At 38.4% G+C, this 13,198-nt stretch overlaps 1 protein-coding gene across 11 annotated transcripts in view; it reads right to left on the bottom strand.

Annotated features, from left to right (window-relative positions):
• Window positions 1-13,198, bottom strand: part of robo2 (roundabout, axon guidance receptor, homolog 2 (Drosophila)) — a 377,925-nt gene that overhangs the window by 23,092 nt on the left and 341,635 nt on the right. For 7 of the 11 annotated variants that reach the window (XM_032590720.1, XM_032590719.1, XM_032590721.1 and 4 more), the window contains 2 exons: window positions 11,490-11,762; window positions 9,565-9,690 (listed from right to left, as the gene is read on the bottom strand). In XM_032590720.1, coding sequence (XP_032446611.1) covers window positions 9,565-9,690; window positions 11,490-11,762 — 399 coding nt within the window. The remainder of the gene's footprint in view (window positions 1-9,564; window positions 9,691-11,489; window positions 11,763-13,198) is intronic. The other 4 variants (XM_032590724.1, XM_032590723.1, XM_032590729.1 and 1 more) reach the window with 1 other exon arrangement.

A 13,198-nucleotide genomic window follows, 5' to 3' on the forward strand; every position in this document is an offset into this window, starting at 1 on the left:
ATTTTCTTTGGAAGATATTTGACTTTAATCTTGGATCTAGTTTTAGGTTCATATATGCACAGCATAAAAAGATTCCAAAAGGCTAAACTATACCGGGGGTTGTTTACTTCTTGCTACCATTAAAGCATGTTACGGTTTTTGAACATTTTTATGTGCTGGGATTTTCTATATCTCATCTAACAGATTCAATCATAGTTACATTACTTCGTTTTGAAACAGTTTTACCTTGGATATTTTCTATGACTGTAAGTTGTATTACTACTTATTGTGTCTTTGTTTCCTGTTATGGTAATTTTGTTTTTAACTTGAAGCCCTGTCGAAGAATTTGTTACTACTGATTCTGTCTATTTATCCACCTCTCTGCTTTAATAAATAGAATCTCTTAACAATCTTGAGGTCCTTCATTTTTATGTGACAAATTGCAATATTCAAATATTCAAAATGTGAAAATATTGATATCTATCACATTTTTCAGAGTGAAAAAACATTTTTTTTTTTGGTAATTTCTCTCACTGTGGTTGACTGGAACCTTAAAGCCTTGGAAATGACATTGACCCTGACATTGTGGTCCGTTCTTAAGTTTCTGTTTTGATTCTACAAGTCAAGCTGTAATCAGGACCGGCTGTGGCCAGTGAACTTGAACTCACCTTTTTGCTCATGATTTAACAAAGAGGATTAATCCCCCCTGAGCCTCTGGTCTGCTATTGTAATTAGTTAAAATGATACTAAAAATTAGATGCAAGAAATAAAATAAAAAAATCTGTAAATGTAAAATACTTTTATTGTATGTACTGGATTTTCAGTCGCAATATCATTTAGGCTTATCTCAAGTTGAACACAACATTCAACTTCTGTAGCTTGGTTCTCCAAGTCAAATCGATAGAAAATTGTACATTTTATTTCTTTAATGCTGGGGAAATTCTAGGGAAAGATTGCGAGGGATGACATGAAAAAAAAAGAACCTGAACTGTTTGGTTCAATCGTTTCAGCTGAGGACATGTTAAGTGATCGGCTCAGTGCAAGAGGGGGGAAGAAAGTCTGTAAAGACGAACAGTGAGGCTGCCAGGCCCAAAGTTAGGAGGTCCGCCAGCAGCAGCACTGCTCCAGCCTGCTGACTGGAATAATTTGAGATTTTATAACATAAAAAGAAAAATTGGTGTCCAAGTTTTATTACTTGACGCAAGCATTTACAGTAGATGAAACTGAGAGAATAAAAAGTGCTGCTCATGCTGGCTGCAACCTTTCCAATAAGATGGCTCATCTACAGAGACATCAAGAGGGGTAGTATGTGTTGTGAGGAATAAAAAAAGTAGAAAGTGTAGAAATAATTTAAATTCCCACTGATTTTAAATGTGACCTCACTGAAAGAGCAGACCGTGCAAAATCTGAAGCTAAAGATATGCAGCCAAATGTGATAAGAAAGAATCCCCCAAAAAGTAAATCATAGTTTGGACCTATGTACTTATCTGCACTTATCTGTAAGTACATGTTTTTACTTGCACTTAAGTGAAAATATGTAATCCAATGTAAAAAAATAAAATAAAACATGGAGGTGAGTGAAGGAAAAGGACAGACTTTTTGATGGGTATTCATAGGGCTGATGCTTTGACGTTTAATTTAGAATAATAAATTACATAGAATTTAACCCGCTTAAAATTGTCAATGCAATTAACTGCAACTTTTTTTTTTTTACATACAAAAGTCTTGAGCTGGAACCTTTGTATTTACCCGTTCACAGAACACCTGTAAATGTGTAACACAAGAGACGTCCGCAAACAACAGCGATGGACGACAAAGCCTCTTCTCTTGGCTAACTGGAGGTTAATTTCTACTTCAAAAACCGATTTGGTGGGATGCTGGGAAATGACTATTGTGTTCAAGTTGTGCTAAAAGGAGTTAGCTTATTAGCGAAGCTACTCAAGTCTAAGCTATTATTTCAATGCTAAACATGTCGCAGCAGAACAGACATCCCCAGCGCTAACGTAAGCATCCGCAGTCCACATTTCTAAAGAAGTTCCACAAATGATCAGGAGTCCTGAAACATTGGAAACTGAATTGGTATAATAGCACTCTGCACCAGTTTGATATACCAGTAACCTAAATGACAAATTAGAAACCAAAAACTATATTTTACTGTTGAGCTCATATGTCTAGTTATTCAATAATTTGGCAGCAAAAAGAATTTTTCAATTGCTTATTTTGTTGATATTTGCTTTTCAATAAAAATGTGGTTAACTGTGATTAATTAATTACACACCCAATACATTTTTTTTTATCTAGTCTCACAACTAGTTTTTGTGTTCTTGTTGTGAGTCGAAAACTTATTTGCTTCATATATTCAGCATTGCATTGATTATTTAAGCATTAAGAAAAAAATGCTAATAGTTGGTAGAAACTAATTTGAAGAATCAAAAAATTCTTAAATCTAAAAGTTAGAGAACGGGAAAATTATTTATCCAAGAACCAAACTTCACAGATTCTCTCAGGACAGTCTCTACTCATCAGCATGCTGGAGTATTAACCGTCCAGAACATGTAACAAAGAGCATGTTTGTTTGTAGCTATGATTATTATTATTATGTGAAAAGAGAGTTAACAAAACATTTTTTTTAAGACACAATTTAAACTTATTTTTAACTTGTCTTTAGAAATTAGTAAAATATAAATGGCAAACTGAAATGGCAAGATAAACTGTGTAAAGAAACACTAATAATTACACATAATGTACCTACAGAAGCCAGCCACAAAACCGCTTGTTTGGAATCTGTTGGGTGTTTCATGACACAGCCTTTGCTTTGTGTTTTGCAGTGCCAACAAAAAAAAAAACTGCACTGTTGTGAAACTAACAGAAACATGGCGCTATCTCTCAACTGGTTTCATAAAAGCCAGATGGCAAACAAATAAGAAGCAGTGTACAGTTCTAGTCAAGTCCAAAAAGAACACGAGGCGCGTTAAAAATGGTTCTATTTTCCTTAGCCAACAACAAAATGAAACTTGTTAATGTAGGCAGTAAAAAGCTTGGTGCAAAAGAGAAAATGCTGGCATGAAAGACAGAAGTTGTGTCACAATGAGATTAATACAGAAAGGAAGTAATAGAAGAAAAACAACTGTAAGCCCAAGGCAGGGGGCAACACAGCGTAAGTATAGTCTGAAAGTAATTGGGTTTTCTAATCGCGTCTCTGGGCGATGCTTGACTTTTACCAGTAAATAGTAAGCTGACGTGATTGTTCAATCATCCTCAGTCCCTCCACACAAGATCGGCCATCAATATTGTAAATGAGCCTCTTCCAGGGAAAGATGGTCTGGCACTGAGATTGCAACAGCTCACCCGAATATGAAATATACGCAGTGCGGCCGGGAGCTGTGCAGGAATTACACAGCAGACTCGTGTCTTCTGATAAAATTGGGTTTCTCTTCAAAGGGGGAACTGATGCTAAACATAGACCCAGCATTGGGTATTTTTACCCAAGGTCTGGGCACTCCCGGGCTTTAACTGCAGGGCTGCTCAGCCTTGAGCTTTGTTTTCACAGCGTGCCTCAGTGCTTAAGAAAAAGCCACAGATCGGAGATTCTCAAAAGACTTCACAGTCGCGAAGATCCCAGATGAACAGACACTTATTGGTACATCTGGCTTGTAAAAGGTTTTGAAATGAATGTATGGTTTTTGCAGCATCAACATAATGTAAACCTGAAACAATTTTAAAAAACACAACTTTTTTTTTTTTTTAACCAATCTTTATAATTTACTTTTTCAACTTGATCAGCACTTTTAGGTACTTGGTCGTCTATGACTTCAGGCTCCTTAGGGTATAAATATGAGATGACAGAGTGCCTCGTTTCTCTCAGCCTATGTTTATCCTGCCAACATGTCCAGATGGTAAGGGAGGTGAAAAAAAAGACAAAGAGCTTATGATTACAGAAGTGGGAGTCACTGGCTCTACATGGAAGTGACTCATTTAACCTTGATGGCCCTATCAGTGACTTAACAGCCCTATTACTGTGATTGTTCTGACTGCAACTTAGGGAGCGTTCACATCAGCCAGGTTTAGTTTGCTTTAATCAAACTCTAGTATGGTTGCCTAGAAAGTCCGTTTCGTTTGGGGAAGTCTGTGAATGTGCAACTGAACTTCGATCAGCCTACAAACCTACGTCTCTGCTCAGTTGAAGTGAACTCTGGTGCGGTTTGAATGCGAAGCAGATTGGAAGAAGTGGAGTGCAGTGCCTCAGTCACTGTGTGAAAACTGCATCCTCCATGATCTTCTGCTTAATCTTCTGCTCATACTAAGAGATTTGTTGAAAAGCGTTTGGCACATTTGCCAAATACAGAAAAGAAATCCTACATATTTGTTTACATTTTGTGAAGAAGGAAGTTGCCTCCCCTGTGTCGTCTTTGGATAAGACGTAGAATCTATGCAAATGTTTAGGGTCACATATTAGGGTCACCTGATCTTTATTACTATAATTAGATCTAGAGCCTAACATTTCATCTAGGAGTGATGCCAGAACAGTAAAAACATTTTGTGTTATGTCACAAATGTAAATATGTAAACTTTATACTAGCTGAAACTGTGCTCTTTGTTCAGATGAGACCAGGATTGAGGTTCTCAGCAAACAAAGGTGGGTTTAGTAATGAGGAGATGGATTAATTCTACTGTTAAGTATGGTGGAACATCTACCTTTCTTACCAAGACTCCCGGAACCTTGTTAGGGTCTCTACTGTCAAGAATTATAAACAAATCTGGTGGACTGTGTCAGAAAACTGAAAATACATCTTCTGTCTTTCAGCAAGTTTATAGTCCAAAGTCTTTGGTCAACTCAAGAGACAGGATTAAAAAGACAGTTTCCTTTTCCTTAGAGTTATCTCAGTTTATTGACCTAACTCCTATAGAAAGCTGATGAGGTGAGATGAAGAGAAGTGAGGACCCTGGACTCTGAACAGTTCAAAGGATTGTTGAAAGAGGAACAGTCAAATCTCCATGTATAGGCTGGATTTTCAATTACAAAAGGAATTGATATTTACCGGGGTGCCGCTAAATTTCTCCACTTCTGTACGAGTCGGGAATATGGCAGATATACTGTATATATATGTACTAGCTTTGATAAAATACATGGTAACTAATGAGGAGACGTGCCTTATATAAAAGAAGTGCCTGAACTCAGCATCTCAAACACAACCGTGGTCCTCAGGTGAGCATGGACTGAATGTTCAGAGGCAGGCTGGGTGAGTGTTTGGGTCAGCAGAGAGTCTTCAGGGTCTCTAACAGCTCCAGAAAACACCGGTTACCTCTTCTCCTCTACACTAAGAAAGGTTTTAATGAGCAGATTCCTGTCCCCAGTGGAGATCCACGCTGTCATGAAAGCCGCTCTATTTCTGTTCCTTTTCATCCTTCTTCCCTCCTTCAGACCTGACATTCATTATTCCTTCCATCTCCTTGGAGGGGGAGCAAAGCACTATAACTTACACCCCCCCCCCCCCACACCCCCCTTCCACACACACACCTTCCTCCTTCAAATGCTGACTTAACTTTGGTGTAAATTTATCTAAAGCTAAAACTCTGAGCATTGCTCCACGTTACTAAGCAGTATAGGTTGAATTAAATAATTTGAAATGGTAGCATAAGATAAATGTAAATTTTAATGTAATAGTTTTTCCTACCCTTAATATCAGTACAATGACATAACTCGGACACCATGATGTTGGAGATGATAAAGTCATTGTTATGAGCTTCCATTCAAATGTAAAAGAAAAATAATCACTGCAACACTAAGCAACATTGTTAGTTTTTGTTTGTATTCTGATCTTTTCAAATCTCTGAAGGAATTTCGAAGCCATTTGTCAGAAAAATACAGGAGTCTGTTTTTGTTAATAACAACCTTCAGGATTCAATTTAATAAAAGTAAAAACATCATAAAAGATGTTCTTTCTGGATATTAAATTGCGACAGCACCTCTGCAGCCCACTGATTAACATGTTTTATTCCCTTTTTTTACTTGGTGAGTTTGGAAACAATAAAATCAAGTAAATAAAATAAAAATCAATAAGTTATTCATTTTATTAGTTTTTATACTTTGCACCAGGCTGTTTTCACACTAACAGATACAAAATCTGGATTTTATGTTGCATTTGCAGTTAATCTAGAAGTTTATATTACAGAAAATATTTTTAAAACCGCAAATTGGAATTACTTAATATCTGTGGAGAAGATATTTAGAAATGATTAGAAACAATGGTAAAGAGACCCACATTGTGCATGCCCAATATCACAATACCACAAAAAAACAGCTGAAGTCAGTTTATCCCTCTGCTAACTCATCCTAGCATTTTGAAGCAACACATTGCTACATTTTAAAATGTGTCTTTCAAGATAGCAACAATCTTACTTCAAAATATATGTTTGCCCACCTGCCATGGGCTTTGTGGTTTTGGTCATTTTGCCGTTGAAAACAGTGGGTAAGTCTTAAACAAAGCAACAAAAACTCCAAACAAATAGCGGAAAGGGAATTAGCCAACAGTATCTGAAAACCACAAAAATACTGAAGCCATTTTAATTTTCTTCATGTTTGTTTTGTCCTCACCGCTTCAAATGTAAGCTAAGCAAGTTAGGTTACACTTGAAGCTAACTTCAAATGTAAGCTAAAGTTAAAAATTACCAGACCAACACTAGAAACAACGTAAGTTTTGCCATGCTCCTGCAGCATCCTCTTTGTTTGAATGTCGATGGTACTAGTATTGTCACCTTCAGGCGGGGCATAGGTATCACGGCTTTTTTGTTTAGTGTCGCGCAGTTCATGTAGGAGCAGGTTTATTTCAAAAATGGGAAAAAGGTTTTTAAAAGATATTACTAATGTTGTAGCTGGGGCTTCAGAACTATCTTCTAATTAATAATAAAAAAAGCTATTAATATGAATACAACTCATACTTTTTTGCTATTTTTCCAGAGACACTTTACATCTTACCTGTATGCAAAAATGTCATTAAATCTAAAATATTTTTGCCACTGTTATTCATTCAGAATCAATTATAATACAGAGCAGAGCCAGACTGGAGTCCCCCACCCAACAAGCTGGATGTCTATAGGAAGAATCTGCCTGTAAGGCATGGCCACTTCAGATCCTTCACTCTGCCTCACTGTGCGCACAGCATTGAATTAGAGAGCAGTTAAGGCAGTGGCTTGTAACTAGATAAAAGAGGAGAGAGGAAGGGAGGCAGGCATGAGGGCTGCTTGGGTGTCCTATAAATGACATTGTAATTCTCTGAACATGGGTTTTAGTGTAGTCGGCCACCATTAGGGGATGAGGGAAAAGGGAGGTATTTTTGCCACTTTAGCCAGCCAAGCATCTCTAATGGTGTCTGTGTGTGCACGTGTGGATAAAGTCCACTCCGTCTGAAAACTCCCTCTGCCTCGACTCCTGTCAGCCATGTTCTGCTTCCACTTCTTTGTGCTCTGATAGAGTCTTAACAGACGTCCCTTATCACTGCGCTTAATGTACAACTCCGTACATTAGAAAATCATCGAAAAGTTTGTTTACTTCAATATTTTAAATAAAAAACGATACAGAGTGATATATTTTAAAAATATATTTATGGATAAGAGCTAATGAAAAGCCCAAATTTGGTTTCTCATCAAATTTGAGTTATATGAGAATTATGAAAAGTTATTTTTTTGTCTGCCTGAGACTCCTTTTGGATGAATTCTTGTATCAATGAGGTGTGGCATAAAGAGATTCAACCAGTGTTAAAACATGCTTTTCTTTAAAATGTCTAAATTCATGTACCTAAAATTAAGGTCTCAAAATGACTTAAAATCCTTTTTAAAAATGTAAGATAGACTTAAATACGTGAATCCCAGGTCCAGGATTTTCCCCAGTGTATTTTAAGCCTGGCGGACCACCAGGCTTTACTCCCACCAGGATAAGTATTGCTTATTTTTTTAAAGTCTTTTTAAAATTATTGCTTTTTTTAAGGCTTCATAGTTGGTCAGGTCTTAATCTCCCAATATTTCAATAACACATAATTATCAAGTAACATTTTCAAATTTTCTGTCAACTTTTAAAAAAATTTAACTCAAAAACACAACGGGCCGCTGGATGAATGACTGCCCTAGAACCCAACCACTGGGCTTAGCGAGTTTTCTGGGGGAGACCTTGCAGGTCTTAACTTTTGTTGCGACTATTTAATGTTGTAGTTTTTGTTTCTCAGTGGGATTTTCCTGTCAGACAAAAGTTTGAGTCAAACACAGACGTCTTTATTGCGCTTTGTGACTCGAGGCAGTTGAGGTTGAGGCTACCAGTAACAAACTACTAACACACCTTAGCTAGCTTGTTTACGTTCATCCTGATTAAGTGTAAATTTATTGCCAGTTGGCTGGACGACGTCTTCGCCTCTGGTTCACATCTGTTGCTAACTCATATGGTGCTACGTTCTTTCTGTGAAATAAAGCTTTGCGCTACGAGGGTTAAGACTGTAAAGAGCCATATGCAGTGTGAATAGCAGAGAGCTGCTACTAAGAGCCAAACAAAGACCTCAGAAATGTTCAGTTTTGCTCCCTTGGGGTGGCTAAAGCTCCCCAGAAAACAGCCAGCGGTGCTGCATTTGGTGCGACAAAACTATGAAGTTGGAGGTTTAGTGAATTTCAAACACACACACATGCACATATAAATACTTTTATGCATAAATTTGGTAATGATGGTCTTAAAAAAGTTCCTAAAGAATCGTAAATTTCAGTTGGTGAAACCTGCAGAGATCCAGTAAAAACACCCAGGTTGCTTTAACGTTGGCGTCCAGGTCATGTGTAACAGTTGGTGTGGAGTTTCTCATTTAAACCATAAACCCCGCCTCAGAGCCAAACCTCTATGGGGTTTAGGCAAGGGCGTAGGTTTGGTCTACGTTTTGGTGGGACCTTACAACTTACTAAACTAATCAATGTAGATTTTCGTTTATTTATTTTGTTTTTGTTAAAGAATACATATGTTGTTGTTTTTTTAATTAATATGGCAAAAATTGGTCGGGACTATTTTATATCCCTTGAATATTGGTCGTGACATGTCACGACCGTCCATACCCAAACCTACGCCCATGGGTTTAGGTTAGGCCAGTTTACTGGCCAGTAAGGCAGTAAACTGGCCTAAATTAGAAAATTAAATTAGAAATTAGACAATTTACAGTAAATTAGAAAACGCAAACTGGTGGAGTCTGAGTTTTTATTAACTGGATGTCTTACTAATCAAAATAGCTTTGTATTTTCAAAATTATGTTTTACTTTTTGAATGGAATCACTGAAATAACTTAGCTTTTATTAAAATGCACTTGTACACACACAAAAGCCTTTTTCCTCTAGAAATAAAATAGGAATTATTCCAAAAAGGTACAAAGAAGTGGAAACACGGGAAGCAACTGATTGAGCAAACCGCCTTCAGTGAGGGGAGGAGGGAACGTGTTTATGAAAATGCCGTCTGCACATGCAAATAACAGATCAATAAAGCAATTAAGACATGGGTCAATCATAAAGATGGGCTGGGGAACAAAACATCCCAGACTGCTTTCACTCTCTGCTGCGTAAACCAACCTGAGAGACTGCCGCTTCGCTCTGAGCTGTTGTGAGAGCTGGTGGTGCTGAAATCTTGTGATTGGTTGTGTGGGATTCTATTAGACAATCCGTCGGCCAATCGGTAGTCGGGAATAAAAAGGAGGGCTACAGTGGAGGTTAGAGGGCAAAAATCACAGTGGCATCAGGTGACTGGCAGTTAGCACAAGCACATGCAACAACATGCAGTTAGAGCAACAAAAGCAAGCAGGATCAATTCAGGACACGGCATCAACGTGTGGATTTCACAGTTCAGTTTCTTAAGAGCGACAGACAACACATTCACTGGGAAAGTCAGACTTTCTTTTTTGATATATGTATAAATAATTTGAAAAATGTGGTTCTAATCTTCTCCCCTGACTATTCTCCATTCTTGGAATGGGATCAGAGAGTCAGCAGTGGAGATTATGCTTCAATATTTGTTCCAGTTCAGAAAGATATAATCACATTTTATCACAAGATTCATTAAAAGAGGGGACAAAGTAGGAAAAAAAAATAAAATAAAACGAACTGATTTTAGAGTGCTAGAAAATTAGATTATAAATATGTATTATGATAGAGCCATTATAGTGTAATTTAAAAAAAACCCTTCTCAAATTCATGGTAATGATCTTAGATGATTTTCTTCAATATTAGGAAATATAAAACAGATTGGCAATTATGCTAAAGCTAAGGGAGGAGTAGGCTCGCTATGAAAACTCCGCAGGAAATTAATGGATGGCTCAGCTGTGTAGCTCTTTCATGGTTTATCTAACCTCAACCACAGAAACCAATATGATGACTGCTAGAAAATAACTACAAATAAACTTTTAAAGACATCCACTTTCCACCACAGTGAGGTTAGAAGGGATTTCCAGCCTTTTGGTGGAGTTTAAGTTTAAGCACCAATAGGTTGTGCTTTTACAACGGAACAAACTTGAGTTCAACTTCCTTCACAAAAGAGAGAACTTTGAGGGCCAGATATAGACACGTTGCATGCTACTGTTTTGTGAAGCCACATATAAAAATTTTCCACATGGGCACAATGCTGGAGAGCAAAAAGACAATCCTTTTACTTGCCATCTATAGCTGCACTACTGCAGTAGAAAAATTCTGTTAACGAAATGAAACCTGGAGATGTCGATAGCATTAATCCAGTGCAGCGCGCCACAGCAAAGGGAAAAATCACGCAGAAAAACAACTCAAAACCACTAGCATTCTACCCCTTTCTCAATCTGTGTTGACTTTGCCACACACGGACTTGTTACCGTAGCAACTGACTGACCACAGCTCAACTAATGTGTCAGGATTCGACACTAAAAACATCCCACACAAAGAACAAATCATTCAGTTCGTTACAGTAACACGTTTTCAGGCTTGATGTTCATTTTGCAATTATTAAGTGATATCTGAACATAGAGGTGATTGATTAGCCAATTTAAACACCCGTTCTACTGATGATCTGTAAGAGTTGGCGTGTTTTTTTTTTTTTTACTGAACCGAAACACACCAAATTCCACAACACATCTACATGTTAAGTATGTCAAAGTCAAGCTAGCAAAACTGACCCACTTCCCTCCGCCAACTTCCCTCTCCCTTGCTATTTTTTTTATCTTAATAAAAACTTTTTCCTGGGGAAAAAGTTTTTGTTATCTAGTTTTCATTGTGCTGTCAATTAGTAGCAAAGCACTGCATCCCTTTTTCTTTCATATATCATGCGTACATTTAAGATTTTGCGCATAACGCTGACAACCTGACAGCTAAAGCTATTGGTAGTCATCATCAGTGAACAGTTTTTTTGCCCTCCAGCAGGGGGCTGGTTGGTGGGATCTTGCGCGCATGATGTCACATTGCAATGTGTCTATATTAAAGTCTTAGAAGAAATAAAATCTGAAATGCTAAAAGTGTGAGAGGGATCTTTGACTCACTGTTGTTGCAGGAGTTCTTGTCAGGCAGGGAGTAGCCCAGGTTTGCCATTTCCTGCTTAGCTTGAAGTGAAGCCTTCCACTGGGCGTCGGGCAGGTCCACAGCCAGCTCATGGATGCTGCTGGAGTGGAGGATCTGAGTGGTGGCGTAAGGATTGGCTTGGGATGTTTGACCGGGACTGTTGTAGTTAGCCTTGGTGGTGAAATCTATGCTGCTGTAGATGGCTCCGTCGGACAGCATGGTGCCCGTTTTATCTCCCTGTCCAGTGGGGAGATCTGGTAAAGAGAAGAAGAGGGAGATAATTCAGGGTTAACCCGTATGCTGACAAGAGATGCTGCCTTGAAGATTTTTCAAAGTAAGATGAAGTACAGAAAATATTTTGAAAAATCGAATGATTTTTCTCTTGTTCTCATTTTATCAGGTGGAATATCTGTTATTTCAACAGGTTCTTAGCAATAGCTAACAAAAGAAAAGCTATAGCTGAAACTGTGTCAAATTTCATGCCTAATTTTCTTATTAAAGAACATTATGGAGGGAAAACATTGACTGATAACAATGCTTACCAGAAATAAGTCACAAAAGTTAAAACTAAAGCATTACCTGCTTTGAAATATTTAGATTTTGGAGAGGACTTTGTTAAAGTTTAAAATTTAACCCAATCACTAATGTTTGGCTATAATAGACATATAACACACAATTTGATACTATGAAGCTTACTGGAAATTGCCTGCACTGTAAACAACCTTCCTCCACTGCAAAGACAGAAGTGGCGAGCTGAACAAGATGGCTGTTGATGTGTTTCAGTATTTGGAGGTGTGGCCAACACAGACAGAACAGCTTCACTCACTCCCTACGCTGCTGTTGCTAAAACTACAGGGAGACTACATAACTACCAGCGCAAAGAAATTGACGTCATCAATCACAACTTGTTCTTCTGCCTGCTGATTGGCCCGGTTGAAATTCTACCAGAGGAATCAAGGAAATCCCAGACAGAGCACTGAAGGGAGATGGGAATCAAGTGGAATTGGAAGGCACATGCTAACAGTTAGCTAGCTAAACTGCAAGTTATTTCAAAATTCTTTAATCATTTTTCAACATCTGATGTAAAACACCTAAATCAGTCAAATTCAAGACCAAATAACAAAAACACACCCAACATTACAGACAGACAGAGGAACTGCACTTGAAGACTCAGATGAATAAAATAAAGCTGGTTGTAATGTCCCCCACCTCTTCGCTCTTGGGATGAAGAGCTGTGTTTTGCCCCCTGGTATCCTCTGGATATCTCCAAACCCTCCCTTTTCGTTCCCACACATGAGGAGTAACGGCCATGTTTAGCATGCGTGTGCCTGCTGCACCAGATGAAGAGAGAGTAAGGGAAACAGAAACCACGCGGTTTGCATGCCCAGTGAAGGGGAGATGATGTAAAGCCACGGCGGAAGTGTCCACATCTGCACCAGTCAAGCTGCGTCTGTCCTTCACGACTCGCTGCTCAAGACCATCCTTTCAAACATCCATCCCCCCGCCTGCCTCTCCCCTTCACATTCCCCTACTCTGAAGTATGGCCAATGACACCAAGCTGGACTAGCTGCCATCACTCAGCCTGGTGACAGCGGAGTCCCCCTGCTGTTAATGCTTGAGCCGCTGTCTACTGTGAAATATAAATATGTCCGGATACGTATGAAATATGCGCCAACGTGTGCATTCCATA

The sequence above is a fragment of the Xiphophorus hellerii genome, chromosome 18, assembly GCF_003331165.1.
Source record: "Xiphophorus hellerii strain 12219 chromosome 18, Xiphophorus_hellerii-4.1, whole genome shotgun sequence".
Classification (NCBI taxonomy): Eukaryota; Metazoa; Chordata; class Actinopteri; order Cyprinodontiformes; family Poeciliidae; genus Xiphophorus; species Xiphophorus hellerii.